This window comes from Musca autumnalis, unplaced genomic scaffold (genome assembly GCF_047663935.1).
Source record: "Musca autumnalis isolate F117 unplaced genomic scaffold, ASM4766393v1 scaffold_403, whole genome shotgun sequence".
NCBI classification, from domain to species: Eukaryota; Metazoa; Arthropoda; class Insecta; order Diptera; family Muscidae; genus Musca; species Musca autumnalis.
Window position 1 is genome coordinate 1 of NW_027411982.1, and position 17270 is coordinate 17270.

A 17270-nucleotide genomic window follows, 5' to 3' on the forward strand; every position below is an offset into this window, starting at 1 on the left:
TAATTTTTGGCCGGTTTAGTATCTTTGGACCAGAATCGGAGAAAAAAGTGTAAAAATTGAATATTTTCAAATGTTTTTTCTATTTTCACCTTTTAGAACCGTTCATAGACATTTCGCATGTTTCAGAAAGTTGTTCATTGATGTCTTTGTTACATTATTGCAGTTGGTTGTTTTCTTGAATATTGAACCGTTTAGTATCTGTGGATCAGAACCAGAGAACACAGGATAAAAATCCCATTTGCTTTGTTACTTTGACCTTTAAGAACCATCTATACAGAGTTCATATGTTCTAGAAAGATGTTTATTGGCATCTGAGGTACATTTTGTAGTTGGTTGTTTGCTACAAATTTGATCAAGTGATAGCTGCAAACCAAAAACCCGAGAAAATTTTTAAAAGAAATTTGACCTTGGCGATTTTGACCTTGCATGTGAAGTTTGATGGATTATATGTGTTCACAATTTGTGTTCTTTAAGACAAGATCTAAAACTTTGCCTCTGAGTTAAATTCAAAATTGCCAACGGTTTGGAAGATATAGTCTTCAAAAATGGCCCTTTTTACATCAAAGCCTCAAACCTTTGGAGACCTACAACCGGGAAAGTTGATGAGATAGGGAAAAACGGCGAGACACTTGTCTTCTATTTTTTGGTCTTCTATCACGCTGCGGTGTCAGAATATGGTTAATAAAACATGACTCAAAAAATTACACACAGTGTAAGGAGACGATACAGTCAGTGCATTGTTACAATTTGAACTTCTATATCTCAAAAACGGTAAACCGTACGAAAATACCATGTAGGTCAATCTTGAAGAGAATTTTCATAGTTACAAAGTTTTTCTTAACCTTATACCGATAGTGCATGCGGTTTCCAAGAAAATTTCTGAAAACCTAAAAAAAACCCTAAAAATGTCAACTTGAATCGCGATTTATTTCAAAAGCGCTCCGACGATCTTTATTGTTTTTGTTTTATTTTTCTCATGTATGAACATTGTAGTTTTAGAATCCGCAAAAACTTCCCAGGTGTAAGCACCTTCCATTTAAACTTGCTACAAGAGTAACAGCAAGTTCGAAAGGTCCGGTTTTTATTGTAAAATCATATTTTGAGTTTTAACATGACTATAATTGTTTCAATATTTCAATTTTTTTTTGTCGTTGCATAACGTTGGGTTCCATTTTTGATTACCGAAAACTTGTAAATAAGCCCTTGATAGTCCTTTCTACAATGTTAGCAGCTTATAAGACAAAAAATAACCAAAAACCCGCGCAATAAAATGGTTTTAGCAATAATTGCATCTTAAAATACCACTTTCCATCAGAAATATTACTTGTTTGTGCTTTATTTAAGTTTCTGCTTTTAAGCTAGCAATGTTGTAAGTTTGTCTGTCTGTTAACCATAGTGACACTTCCTAAGTTGTTATAATGTGCATCGTGACAAATGTCCATTAAATTGTGTTAAGCGACCCATGAAAAGTGATACCATTTTAAGTGTCAATAAAACACGATACTGTTGATTAACACAGAAATGGTGTAGTGGTCGGTGGTAACAAACGCGACACCAGTTGTCAATAATTTCCGTTTGAATAGTTTCGTTTCAAATATAATGATATTGGCAGTAATTAAATGTACGCTTAATGTATACCGTTTTTTCAGTCCCTTTACCGCATATCCCTTTAAATTGTCTTTGATATAGGTCATGCACAACAGAGAAATGCGCAAGTAGCTGATTTTGACACTCATAAGCCACATGCTAAAAAACAAGCACATGTGCGGCTTGCTACTCTAAAAAATAAATGGAAGTGTTGCTTGCCATTCTCAAAATATGTTCGAGTGTGGCTAGCCACTCACAAATATAAGTTATTTAAAAATGGATATTTTTTCACACTTGTGTATGCTTTGCCAAGTAGTTTTAAATACGCAATTACATTTTCTGTTTTACTTTCTTGCTCATCGCACATCAAGTGTTGTTTTCAACCCTTGTAATTCAACCGTTTGTCTTACGTTCTCCGAGAGAGTGAGAGCAAAAATCATTTTTAAACACTGATTTTCAAACGTTAGAAGAACATGCAAAAGCACGCATAACATTCCAAGCAAATAAATAAAATCACACACAAACGAAACAACAACAAATAAAATTAGAATTGTTAATCTTTTGTAATGTTGTGTGTGTGCTTCCACTTGATAAGTCACTTGGCAAACCATCTACGATTGCAAGTTTTGTAACAGTGCAAAATATGATGAATACTTGTTTTACTTATTACGCACAAGCAACGGTCTTGATGCGTCGCAAGTATTTTTTGTGGTGGTGGAAAAAATACAGAGTGGAAGAAAACACACGCATTAAAAAGCAAAAGGCCCAAAAAACTTGTGCGTGCACAATTGGCTTACGGGGACAAGTAACTCATTGATGATCTCTGATGCACAAACACTAACAAAACTATTGCATAAATAATAAATAAATTAAAAATTTCACAAAATTGGATGTTATTCCAAAACTAACCCCCTGTTTAACTAAGACGATTCGAAACCAAATTCGTTCGAATTACGATTTAACTTCAGTTTTTTGCAAAATATTTGATTCAATTTTGTTTTCAATCAAAACAAAAATTTTCCAACAACAGGAATTTGGTAGTACTTCGAACGAATTTGTTTTTCAAATCGTCTTAGAGAAACAGTCCATTAGCGACTATTGATCACTATTATATTAAAATTATTAATAATTGTATATACTTACCACTCAAAACATGAACCCTAACACTGGCCACATCAGCATTTGACGGAGCACATGAATATTTCCCAGAATCAGCTAAATCTGCATTTTGTATTAGCAAATATGATGTGGTCACGTCACCTTTTTCGGTTATAACCGAAACACCACCACGTGTCGAATCATAATTTATGACCTGCAGTGAAAATAAAAATAAAAATAAAAAAAAAACATTTTAATTTTAATAACAAATGTTTGTAATAAAATTCAACTAATTAAAATGCATTATTTATAAATATATGTATGTGCGAATGTATGTATATGTATCTGCATACCTCTTCATGGTGATACCAAAATATATAAGCTGGTGGTTCAAGACTAAATTTAACAGTACATGTTAAATTTATTGTGCTTCCTTTATCCACATGAAAATCTGGACCTCCATGGATGGTGGCAGTGGGTACTGTTCAAATAAACAAAAATGGAATAATAATATAATTAATATCAATTGTAGTGTCATTTAGAAATACAAGGATAAATGTAATACAAAGGCAAATAAAATAAATTTTATATTTCTCATATTTTACTTGCAAAAGTTTAAATTTTGTCAATTGAACCTTCTGAAAAGGTGTCGAATGTACTTCTGGGTATGTTGGTAGAGGTTTTTTTAACAAATATTTTAGAAAACATTCTAGACTGTACCAGACCGTCATCCATATATTTAGACCAATTATGTAACATCTTTACGCTGTTATGATAAAAATTATAAAACCACAACTAAACAAACACAAGTCTCCTTAACGAAACCCCAATCTTGTTAATTTCCTAACAATAAAAAAATCCGTTAATAATCCAATAAAAAACCAAATTTCTATTATTAAATCATTCGTGGCAGGCATATAACTGGTCAATTAAATGAAATATAGAAGAAGAAAATACTCGAAGTGTAAAAACTAGTGATGTTCGTATTATCGATAAGAAAAATCTCGATAATCCGGACTTATTTAGCGTCCGGATTAACGAGTATTTGGATTATCGATTATGTCTGGATTATCGAGAACATACTGGTTGTAGTTCAAAAATAATTCTTAAATTCTTCTTTTTTTCTAAAAAAAAAATTAAAACCCTGAAGAAATATATCTAAAAGCCCACGTTGTTGAATTTTTTTTTATTCCATATACTTCTATTTTAAAAAAAAAACAACCCATGTCCTTGAAAAAAAACATTTTTTAAACCTTTAAAGAAATATTTTAAGAAACCCCACGTTTTTAATTTTTTTTTTTAAATCTTCCTCTTAGAAAACATATTTTTTACAAATCCAAGTCTTTGTAAAAATATTTTTTTAAAATTCCCTTGAAAATTCTTTTTATACCCTACACCACTATGTGGTAAGGGGTATTATGTGTTAGTGCATTTGTATGTAACATACAAAAGGAAGCGAGATAGACCCATAGTTCCTTCTAGGGATATACATAGAATCACTTTCTGAATCGATTTATGCATGTCCGTCCGTCCGTCCGTCCGTTCGCAACATACATGTCGCATTTGTTGACCGATTTCGCTGAAAATTGGGGAATACCATTTTTTTAGCCGTCGGAAGATCAAGTTCGAAGATGGGATATATCGGTCCACGTTTTGGTATAGCCCCCATATAACAGTACCCCCCGATTTACGGTATTTTGACGTTTTCAGCTACATTTTCAGACCGATTTGGCTATAATTTGACATTTAGGGTTCTTAAGTGTCAATTAACATATATAACAAAACTTGTGGACATAGGTCCACGTTTTGGTATAGCCCCCATATAACGGTACCCCCCGATTTGCGGTATTTTGACGTTTTTAGCTACATTTTCAGACCGATTTAGCTATAACTTGAAATTTAGGGTTCTTATGTATCAATAAACTTATATAACAAAAGTTGTGGACATAGGTCCACGTTTTGGTATAGCCCCCATATAACGGTACCCCCAATTTACGGTATTTTGACGTTTTTAGCTACATTTTCAGACCGATGTAGCTATAATTTAACATTTAGGGTTCTTAAGTGTCAATAAACATATATAACAAAACTTGTGGACATAGGTCCACGTTTTGGTATAGCCCCCATATAACGGTACCCCCCGATTTGCGGTATTTTGACGTTTTTAGCTACATTTTCAGGCCGATTTAGCTATAACTTGACATTTAGGGTTCTTATGTATCAATAAACTTATATAACAAAAGTTGTGGACATAGGTCCCCGTTTTGGTATAGCCCCCATATAACGGTGCCCCCCGATTTACGGTGTTTTGATGTTTTTAGCTACATTTTCAGACCGATATAGCTATAATTTGACATTTAGGGTTCTTAAGTGTCAATAAACTTATATAACAAAAGTTATGGACATAGGTCCACGTTTCGGTATAGCCCCCATATAACGGTACCCCCGATTAACGGTATTTTGACAGTTTTAGCTACATTTTCAGAGCGATTTAGCTATAATTTGACATTTAAAGTTCTTAAATGTCAATAAACTTATATGACAAAATTTGTGGACATAGGTCCAAGTTTTGGTATAGCCCCCATATAACGGTTCATTTAAGTTCATATTTTCGTATAGCCCAGATACCTCCGAACTAGCTGTTAATGACATTTGAAGTTCCCACGTTATGTACCGATTTTCGATATTTTGAAGATTCTAGCTAAATTTTTTAACCGAATTAGGAGTTATTTGACATTAAAGGCTCCCATCAAAAACTGTCAACATAGGCCCATGGTTTATTATAACCCCTATATAACAGTACCTCCCAATTTCTAGCCCACCAAAAATTTTCAACATACATAGTTAGATATAGGCACCATAAAAAGGGCCTCCCGAATGAAGCATAAATGTACATAAACATTATCTGACATTTTAACGTACCCACTTAAAGTTGGGGACAGGAATGAAAAGTAATTATTCCATTTTAGTTCAGAATATTTTATGGTGGAGGGTATGAAAAGTTCGGCCCGGCCGAACTTAATGCTTTTTTACTTGTTTTTAAATGCCTTTTGAACATTTTTATGAAGAAGCAATTTAATTTTAGTTTTTTGAACAAACTTATATGTGTATACATATGCTTTATTTATTTTAAAATAAACGTTTAGAATATCGCGATTTGATGAAGATTATGTTCAATTTCAATAGTAAATAAATAATATCTAGTAACAATATGCTATTATAGTGAAAACATATAAGAAAAACCTGCAATGAACAACTTGTAGGCAATCGATGCGAAATTTTTTTAACAATCGGGGAAAAGTGATAATTCATTTCATAAAATTTTGCCTTGCTCTATATAACTTTTTGGTTGTATTTTTGATGTTTGTTAAAAAATACAGAAAAGTTATAAGCCTAATGTACATGCACTTACCCACTACATGCAGATCCACAAAATAACTGCGAACAGGTTGTGTAGAAATTTGACATTCAAACATTCCAGCATCACGTTTTTGTGTCCATTTAATCTGTAACATCCAATCATCCGACCCATTGTGATGAATGGCCTGGAAACGCAAATCTGTTGTATATGTGTAGGTGCCAACAGTCAATATATGCATATCTCGATGTCGTATCCAGGAAACCTACAAAAAAAAGTAAGAAAATTATTTTCGGTGGAATATTCAATAAAATGTAGGGCATTTGTTTAAATGCTTTGCCATAAACTCGTTTGGGTATTTCAAAACCATAATCTATATTAATAAAAGAGTAGAGTGACTGATTCACTGACTGACTGACTGACTGATTGACTGATTGATTCATCAACGCCCAGACGAAACGGCTGAAGCTAGAATCATGAAATTTTGGGTGAGGGTCACTCTTGGTCCGAAGGTGACAGATAAGGCTTGGTTTTTGGAAATTCGTACTAGAACGGTACGAAAAGTACCAAAAGGTACTAAATATGGTACCATTAGTATTAGCCAAACGCGAAGAGCTAGAATTCTGAAATTTGGAATGAAGGTCACTGATGGAGTGTAGGAAAGATGTGCTAAAGGGTTTTTAGAAATTCGAACTATTAGTGTACGAAAAGTACTAAAGTGTACTAAATTTGGTGCCAATTCGTATTTTGTGAACGGATAAAGGTTAAAGGTTGAAATTTGGTGTGAGAATCAAGGTTAAAAGGTACGGTTGACATAAGGAGGTGGTTTAGGGAAAGTGCACACATGTGTACGAAAAGTACTAAATGGTACTAAATTTGGTACAATTATGATTTGGGCAAACGGATAGAGCTGCAATCCTGAAATTTTGAATTAAGGCTACTGTTGGAGAGTGGAATGGACATAGTTTTGAAAATTCGTACTTATGGGTACGAAAAGTACTAAATGGTACTAAATTTGGTACAATTATGATTTGGGCGAACGTGTAGAGCTGGAATCCGGAAATTTCGAACTAAGGTTACTGTTGAAGAATGAATGGAAGCAGTTTTGAAAATTCGTACTTATGGGTACGAAGAGTACTAAATGGTACTAAATTTGGTACAATTATGATTTGGGCGAACGGATAGAGCTGGAATCTTGAAATTTTAAACTAAGGCTACTGTTGGAGAGTAAAATGGATGTAGTTTTACAAATTCTTACCTATGGGTACAAAAAGTACAAAATGGTACTAAATTTGGTACAATTTGGATTTAGGTTGAACGGATAGACCTGGAATCCTGAAATTTTGAATTGAGGCTACAGTTGGAGGGTAGAATGGAAGTAGTTTTGAAAATTCGTACTTATGGGTACGACAAGTACTAAACGGTACTAAATTTGGTACAATTTGGATTCAGGTTGAACGGATAGAGCTGGAATCCTGAAATTTTGAATTGAGGCTACAGTTGGAGGGTAGAATGGAAGTAGTTTTGAAAATTCGTACTTATGGGTACGAAAAGTATTAAATGGTACTAAATTTGGTACAATTATGATTTGGGCGAACGTATAGAGCTGGAATCCTGAAATTTCGAACTAAGGTTACTGTTGACGAGTGAATGGAAGCAGTTTTGAAAATTCGTACTTATGGGTACGAAAAGTACTAAATGGTACTAAATTTGGTACAATTGTGATTTGGGCGAATGGATAGAGCTGGAATCCTGAAATTTTGAACTAAGGCTACTGTTGGAGAGTAAAATGGATGTAGTTTTACAAATTCTTACCTATGGGTACAAAAAGTACAAAATGGTACTAAATTTGGTACAATTTGGATTTAGGTTGAACGGATAGACCTGGAATCCTGAAATTTTGAATTGAGGCTACAGTTGGAGGGTAGAATGGAAGTAGTTTTGAAAATTCGTACTTATGGGTACGACAAGTACTAAACGGTACTAAATTTGGTACAATTTGGATTCAGGTTGAACGGATAGAGCTGGAATCCTGAAATTTTGAATTGAGGCTACAGTTGGAGGGTAGAATGGAAGTAGTTTTGAAAATTCGTACTTATGGGTACGAAAAGTATTAAATGGTACTAAATTTGGTACAATTATGATTTGGGCGAACGTATAGAGCTGGAATCCTGAAATTTCGAACTAAGGTTACTGTTGACGAGTGAATGGAAGCAGTTTTGAAAATTCGTACTTATGGGTACGAAAAGTACTAAATGGTACTAAATTTGGTACAATTGTGATTTGGGCGAATGGATAGAGCTGGAATCCTGAAATTTTGAACTAAGGCTACTGTTGGAGAGTAAAATGGATGTAGTTTTACAAATTCGTACCTATGGGTACGAAAAGTACTAAATGGTACTAAATTTGGTACAATTTGCATTTAAGTAGAACGGATAGACCTGGAATCCTGAATTTTTGAATTAATTCTGCTGTTAGAGAGTAGAATGGAAGTAGTTTAGAAAATTCGTATCTATGGGTACGACAAGTACTAAATGGTACTAAATTTGGTACAATTTGGATTTAGGTTGAACGGATAGAGCTGGAATCCTGAAATTTGAATTAAGGCTGATGTTAGAGAGTAGAATGGAAGTAATTTTGAAAATTCGTACTTATGGGTACGAAAAGTACTAAATGGTACTAAATTTGGTACAATTACGATTTGGGCGAACAAATAGAGCTAAAATCCTGAAATTTGAATTAAGGCTGCTGTTAGAGAGTAGAATGGAAGCAGTTTTGACAATTCGTACTTATGGGTACGACAAGTACTAAATGGTACAAAATTTTGTACAATTTGGATTGAGCGGCTGGAATCCTGACATTTTTGATTTAAGGTAGCAGTTGGAGGGTAAAATGTAAGTAGTTTTGACAATTCGTACTTATGGGTACTAAATGATACTAAATTTGTTACAATTACGATTTGGGCGAACGGACTGAGCTGGAATCCTGAAATTTTGAATTAAGGATACTGTTGGAGAGTAGAATGGAATTATTTTTGAAAATTCGTACTTATGGGTACGAAATGTACTAAATGATACAAAATTTGGTGCAATCATGATTTAGGCGAACGGATAGAGCTGGAATCCTGAAATTTTGAATTAAGGCTACTGTTAGGAGAATAGAATGAAAGTAGTTTTCAAAATTCGTACTTTTGGATACGACAAGTACTAAATTTTGTACAATTTGGATTTAGGTTGAACGGATAGAGCTGGAATCGTAAAATTTTTAATTAAGGTTGATGTTGTAGTATGGGATGGAGATAATTTGGAAATTCGTACTTCTGGGTTACGAAAAGTAATAAATTTGGTGCAATTAAGTTTTGGATCATCGGATAGATCTGAATTTCTGAAATTTGCAATAAAAATTGCTGCTGGAATATAAGATTGGCTACTGTTGGATTGTAGAATGGAAGTTGTTTTGGAAATTCGTACTTAAGGTTACGAAAAGTTCTAAGTGGTACTAAATTTGGTACAATTTGGATTTAGGGTGAAATTTCGAATTAACATTGATGTTAGAGTATGGGATTGAGATAATTTAGAAATTCGTACTTCGTAGACTACATTTGGAGTGTACAATGGAAGTAGTTTTGAAAATTCGTACTTATGGGTACAAAAAGTACCAAATTTGGATTTGAGTGAACGAACAGAGCTGAAATAATGAAATTTAGAATTAAGCTTGCTGTTAGGGTGTAGGATGGAGTTAGTTTTGCAAATTCTTACATAAGGGTAAGTAAAATACTAAATTTGGTACAGTTAGGATTTGGGTGAACGAATAGAGCGTGAAACCTTAAATTCGTAATTGAGATTAATGTTGAAGTGTAGGACTGCGGTAATTTTGGAAATTCGTACTTATGGATACGAAAAGCACTAAATTTGGTATAATTTGGATTTGGAATCTGGAATCCTGAAATTTGGAATTGAGATTATTGTTGAAGTGTAGGATTGAGGTAGTTTTGGAAATTCGTACTTATGGGTACGAAAAGTACTTAATGGTACTAAATTTGGTACAGTCCTGGAATTTGGTAAGACTACGGTTGGAGTGTAGGATTGGGATAGTTTTTGAAATTCGTACTTATGGGCACGAAATATACCCAATGGTACAATTTGAATTTGAGTGCACCGACAGCGCTGGAATCCTGTTTTTTGGAATTAAGGTTACTGGTGAAGTGAAGGATTGAGGTAGTTGTAGAAAATCGTACTTATGGGTACGAAGAGTACTTAATGGTACTCAATGTGTTGTTTGGTGTAGGGACAGTGCTGGAATCTGTATTTTTTGGATTTAGTGTGAGTATTGGTGTGCAATGTTGGTCTCGCTGTTGACATGTAAGGGTGAGATACGGCTTATTTTTTGAAAATCGAACTAAAGCGGTACGAACAGTACTAAAATAGCAATAATTATTGATTAAAATTGGTATAAGTACAATAAAATTTTCAGGGTTCGCCATTTCCATGTTATATATTGTTTATTTGTTTTATATATCCTTTCCGCATACGAAGTAGCGGGCACTTTGCTAGTTAAATATATATTCTGCAAAATTACAAGTTAATAGTAAGTGAAAATAATCACGTAATTGTTGTGGATATTATTAAAGAATGAAATGACACAAGCAGCAAATCAGAAAGTGGCATATTAATTAACTTAGTGTTAAAGCATCAAGTATCTTCAGCCCTAGCATGTACAACTTTTGTATGTATGTGTGTATGTATATGTTTGTAAATCCATGCATATCCCTGATATCCATATCTTATCCCTATGTGTGAAGCACGGTGAAGTTCTTGCAAAAAGAAAAATTCTGAGCTCGTGTGAAAAACATACAACTAATCTCATGCTTTGTGCATCTGAACGTCCTTCGGGTTGCAAATATTCTCGACAAGAAAATTATGTGAATCTTTTAATAACGTAATAAACTTTATATGTGCCTGTATGTGTATGAGTATCGCATAATTCTGTTTATTAAAATGTGTGGATTTTGAATAAAGCTTTGCATTCCTCCTCCTTGCAATAATTATATTAGACCCCGAAAATATATTTTCTAGATCGACATAAAATTTTCTACATAAATCAAACGTAAGTCCATTTGTCTGTCTGTCTGTCTACCAATCAGTGCTAATCACTCCGTTTTCCCCACAGATTAACGTAAATATGTCTATAACTGGTGCTAAGTGTAGCTCCCCTGGTGATATCACTGAGGTCATTGTCGGATTGAGAAGTAAATATATTTAGTTTACCCAGCAAACCAAATGTCTGATGTCCGACACGTCTGAACGATTTCGGAAGCAGAGTCGTTCAGATTTCGTTCCGATTTCTAAACGATTTTTCGGAGAGGAAATAGTTCAGACTTTGTACCGATTTCGTTCCGATTTCGGAACGAATGTCGGAAAGAAATTTCCATTCCGAATTTCCGAAGGATTTTTTTCAGATTTCGTTACGAAATCGGACCGAAATCGATCCGATGTCGCTCCGACATTTCGTTCCGAAATTATGTCAACTATTTCATACAACTTTCGTTAAGATATCGTTACGATTTCGGATCAGATATCGGACGTATCATCCGAATTTTGTTCCGATTTCGTTACGATGTCGGTACGATTGGTTTGCTGGGTTATTTCATGCATACTTTACTTCCAAAAGCACTTAAATTAAGGTTATGTATTTTTTTACTTGTTTTATTATTGTTTTTATCACTTACCGTTTTATTTCCTAAATTACGCACTCGACAGCTAAGATATGCTGATTTCCCCATTAAAGCAGTAACATTTCGTGGTGTTGTCGGATCAAAATAGGGATCAATCCAAGGGGGTGGTGTATACGATGGTGTAGTTGATTTAGCTAATGACTCCTCGTAGATTTTGAAAGCATTAAAGGGCTCTGTTACTTCGCTTATTGTAAAATCTGTAAAAAATGTGGAAAACGGCAATATTTTATGAAACGTATTTTAAAAGTCATTCATTAAAAGAAACAAAAAGTCAAAAAGCATTAAGCCGAAGTTTAAATACCCTCTTCCAGGAAATTCACGATATTTATATTGAATAATTAATTTCTTTTAAAAAAGTTAGGAGCCCCAAATACCTAAATGTAGCTAATGCGGTCAGCGAAAAACTTGGGGCTGGGGTCCCCCCTCTAAATTATTTGGTCGACTACAATTTTTTGAGCAACTTTAACACATTATTACGTTTTTCTTTAAAATACTTTTTATATTTGGAATTTTCAAATGAAAACGTTTATTGTTCTGAGGGTTCTGTACTGAAAATGTACTTTATTAACAAGTTGTCTAAGAAATATTAAAATTTTTTTGTTTGAATACTATTTTTGAGAGATCATATGAGCGTCGACCATGACGCAGATCGGCAAGTCTTCACAAGGATATGATAATATCGTAGCGTTGGACATATCGGACTTACATTTTTCAAAACTGGTTTTGACCTCTTCTGTCCACACTACGGAAGTTTTGTCATTTTTCTTATTTCCCTTTTGGCATGCTATTGGTGGAAGTTGATTGGCTGCACCTCCAGGAATAAATTGAAAAATCTACGATAAAAGTTTACCATAGCAACGAATCGACGGAGTTCTTTGGCGGTTCTAGGATGGGGATAGTTGGCTATTGCTTCAACTTTTTTCGGTAGTGGGCGTATACCTTCTTGTTCGACAAGATGTCCAAGAATTGAAACTGATTGTTGACTAAATTTGCACTTTGACAGATTAATCACAAGGCCGTATTGTTCCAGTCGAGTGAATAATTGTTTGAGGTGTAGTAAATGTTGTTCCTCGTTTTTGGATGCAACCAAAATGCCATCGAGGTATGGGAAGCAAAACTCCAGTCGAGTGAATAATTGTTTGAGGTGTAGTAAATGCTGTTCCTAGTTTTTGGATACAACCAAAATGCCATCGAGGTATGGGAAGCAAAACTCCAGATCGCGTAACACTTTATAACCATAACCCAAGTGTCATGTAATCGAAATGGACATCTTCAGGAGCAATTGGAATTTGATTATAAGCACGTCTATTCCTTCGGGCACTTCCCCCACCAGACTTTAAAATGTTTCGCTAAAATGATGCGCACTACAACTCTCGAAGACCCAAATCGATTTCCTCGAGACATAGATTAGGTACAAATATGGATTATATCGGCTCACTCCTTCAGGTAACTCTCACACAACATTTCAATATCGGATTCCACCGAAAATTTGAACATCCTAAAATTACTTTCGGACGTACATATGTATATCAAGTTCCAAGAGGTTCTATACGGGACAACATCGACGGATACCTCCATCACAAAAGTGCAATTTAAAGACTGTTCGAAAATCCACTGGACATCTTGAAAAATGCTATTCCTTACGGTCTTGTTTACAACGATATTCTACTTGTCGTAGGTAAGTCCATGCTTCCTGACGTAACGCTCCAAAAGCTCTAAACCTTACAGTGACCAACTAATATGTTGGTTTGACACAAAAACTAACAAGAGGAATGACTTTCAAAATTAGGTCCACTTCCAAAATGTACTGAAATTTGTCGGTATATGTAGCTCCACGCCTTCATATAGCTCCAATAGTACGGTACGTTCCGATTTTCGGTGTTTCGAAGGTTTTAGCCTCAATATCCCACCGAAATAGCTAAAATTTTTTACTTAGTCTTCGTGGGAGGTGTAAAATTTCCACCTGAAATTTGTAGGCATAGGTGCACGTTTCACATAGCCCCCATATGTAGAACAGTACCTCCCCATTTTCGGTGTTTTGAAGGCTGTGGCCTCAAAATCAGACAAAAATGCCTGAAATTTGTTATTTAATCTTTGTTGGGGGTATAAAACTATCCACCTGAAATTTGTCGGTATACGTCCACGCCTTCATATAGCGCCCATATAACAGTATCTTCAGATTTTTGGTATTTTGAGGTTGTGGCCTCAATATCCCACCGAAATAACTGAAATTTGTTATTCAGTCTTCGTTGAATGTTTAAAATTTCACACCTGAAATTTGTCGGTGTATATTAACGGCTTCATATCGCCCATAAACGGTACGTCCCGATTATCGCTATTTTGAAGGTTTTAGCGTCATGAAATTTGTCGGTATTGGTCCTCGCCTTCATATAGTCCCCATGGAACGGTACCTCCCTATTATGGTTATTTTGAAGGTAGTGGGTGACGTAGGGGATGGAAGATACCAAGCAACGGTCCTGACCGGTTTTAACATGGCAAAGCCCAGGATTTATCTTGGTCCCTCTTTCATTCCAAGTGGACACTGACCTCCCCGTGGTGTCACCTGGGGAACTGCCTTTAACACCCGTTAAAGGTAGTGAGCTAACATGTGCCGCGCGTTCCCCCATAAGAACGTTAAAAACTTGGGTTTGGGCGTCGGGTTAGTAACCCTCCCCTAGAAAAAACAGCCTACTATGAAAAAACGAAAGAAAAGAAAAACAAACCCCCTCAAACTTTTTAAGGACCATGATCTGCGAATCTGCACCTGGAATGTTCGCACTCTTTACAGAGAAGGTGCAGTCTTCGCATTGGCAGACGTACTTGAAAAGTACAAGGCCGATATTACTGCCATACAGGAAATACGATGGATTGGGAAAGGCGTCACAACAACACCTAAAAGTGACGCACTGTATTATAGCTGCCATGACGTAAACCATGAGTTTGGTTGTGGATTCGTAGTTAGTCGGAGACTAAAACATCTGGTATCCAGCTTCACCCCAGTGAATGAAAGACTTGCTGCAATTAGAATAAAATCTAAATTCTTCAACATCAGCTTTATTTGCGCTCATGCTCCCACTGAAGAAAAGGACGAACAGACCAAAGATATATTTTACGAACGCTTAGAAGAAACATATGACCGTTGCCATGACCATGACATTGAAATCATTCCGGGCGATTTTAATGCCAAAATTGGAAAGAAGAATATCTTTGGCACAACAGTCGGGAAATTCAGCCTCCACAGTGAAACATCTGCCAATGGTATGAGGCTGATAGACTTTGCAGCTGCAAAAAACATGGTAGTTAGCAGTACCAGATTTAATCATCTCGATATTCATAAAGGCACCTGGCTGTCTCCAGAACAAAGAACAAGTAATCAAATTGATCATGTTGTGATAGATGGAAGACATTCATCGAGCGTGTTGGATGTACGATCGTTCCGAGGCGCAAACATTGAATCGGACCACTACGAAGAAGAATTGTATTGGCCAACAGATGATACTTTGGTTTAAGTAAGCAGTTTAAAAACAAAGCCACATCTTGTCAAACAAAAATAACGCTCTACAAAACACTGATACTACCCGTGCTGATGTATGGCTCCGAAGCCTGGGTACCTGCGCAAGCAGACATGGCAGTACTTGGTGTATTTGAGAGAAAAATTCTTCGAAAGATCTACGGACCAATCTGCGTTCACGGTGAATATCGACGCCGCATGAACCGCGAGCTGTATCTGCTATACAACGACATCAATATAGTTAAACGTATCGAGATGCAGCGATTGCATTGGCTAGGCCATATCATAAGAATGAGCGATGATGAACCCGCTAAAAAGGGGTATAAATAGGGACCGCTTGGCGGTGCTCGCAGAATTGGCAGGCCAAGGAATAGATGGCGCAAACAAGTGGATGATGAGATGAAAAGGCGCGGTATTCCAGAGTCCGAAGCAACAAATAGAGAGGAATGGAGATCTTTTCTTAGTTCGGCCTATGGAACAAATGTTCTGTAATGGGCCAGCTAAGTAAGTAAGTAGTCAGATCAAAAAGTTTTTTCTATTCACAAGTCATAAAAAAAACACGAATAAGTACAAAAGAATGGACTACTGAGGTTATACAGCACTATAAAAGTCGGTGATATCATGCCTCTTTGAGTTAAATTTGAATTACAATTTTCTACTTTATTGTCGTCAATCTTCCAGACCAATTTTCGAACATTAATGATACATATGGTCCACTGTGGTGGATTTGTGACCATGATAATAGTTAAATTTGTACTGCAAGGATAGTTAAAAAATGAAACTTGAACTAAAATACCAACTATTTTCAATGACCTTTCTAATGTATCGATCCTAATTATATGGTTACACTTGGTATTTGCTTTCAGACAATATTTGAAGCTCAGAAGAGATCTTACGAAATCAAAAAGTCATTTAAAGCAAGTTTATAAAACGTTTTTGTTCGAATATTTCTTGATTTTATCTGAAATTTCTTGGTAACTTTTCCATTCTGAGAATTGAAACCACGTTCCTAATAAAGCGGGTCAAATTTGTTGTAGGATTTATCAGAATGTTCCATTTTACTAAACTAAACCAAAAAATTGAGTAATATTTGCATGAGTAGTACAATTTTTCAATTTTTTTTGATTCAAACCTATTCTGATGATCGCAAAAATTTGACACTTTTTTTGTACATTTTTTATTATAATTGGGATATTTTCCGAACATATGGCAACACCGTCAAGTTTTTTCTTGGGAATGTTGGCATAGGATAGGACTCTCAAAAACTAAATAGTATGGATCTGTAATACGAACACATCAGAAGATACCTTCAAAATTCAAAACCTATTCAGATGACCGCTAGTGTATATCCAAGTTTAAGTCTAGACGGAAAAACCCAATTTTATGTATCTCGAGGTTTTTTTTGTAATTTAATATTGTGTGTTCCCAGAATATACAAAAGCTCAATTCGGAAAATTGTAAGTATTGGTCCATGTTTTGGAAAGAACAACAATGTCGTCACATGATGACTTTTTTAAAGGGAGTGCATATTTATTATTAGTTAAGATATTCTGTTTCTTTCCTTTCATAAACGAACGGAAACTAATTGAACCTATTAACTTTAATACACTTCGTGGTAAAGGGTATACAAATTCCGTCCGGCCGAACTTAACGCCTTTCTTATTTGTTTTAACATAGGTATATTATAAACTTACCCTTCATTACTATTACCAATAGGAGACAAATCTCGCCGATATTCCGTAGTAGACTTTGTGTCGTATGCATGATTTATTTCTTAGATGGAACTATAAAGCTCCAAATGTGATTTAGGTTTATTTATAGAAAAAATAACTGATGTATTTTATTCATTGGTTGTGGTGCCTTCACTCGTTTGCCATGTTTTCACTATACGTATTTGCATCGTTCCTTTATAAAAATCTGAAATAAGAAATATTGTAACATTTTTAAGTAAACTCAACATTTATTTTTTATTCTTAAAATAT

At 35.1% G+C, this 17270-nt stretch overlaps 1 protein-coding gene across 1 annotated transcript; it reads right to left on the reverse strand.

Annotated features, from left to right (window-relative positions):
* Window positions 1-2726: 2726 nt before the first annotated feature.
* LOC141404531 (zwei Ig domain protein zig-8-like) lies at window positions 2727-17200 on the reverse strand (the record flags this gene model as incomplete). Its single annotated transcript, XM_073987994.1, has 5 exons — window positions 16983-17200; window positions 11772-11974; window positions 6098-6308; window positions 3039-3166; window positions 2727-2899 (listed from the first exon to the last, which is right to left on the reverse strand). Coding segments are annotated over exons 1-5 (785 nt in total), but the record flags the coding sequence as incomplete, so codon positions are not given.
* Window positions 17201-17270: the final 70 nt, after the last annotated feature.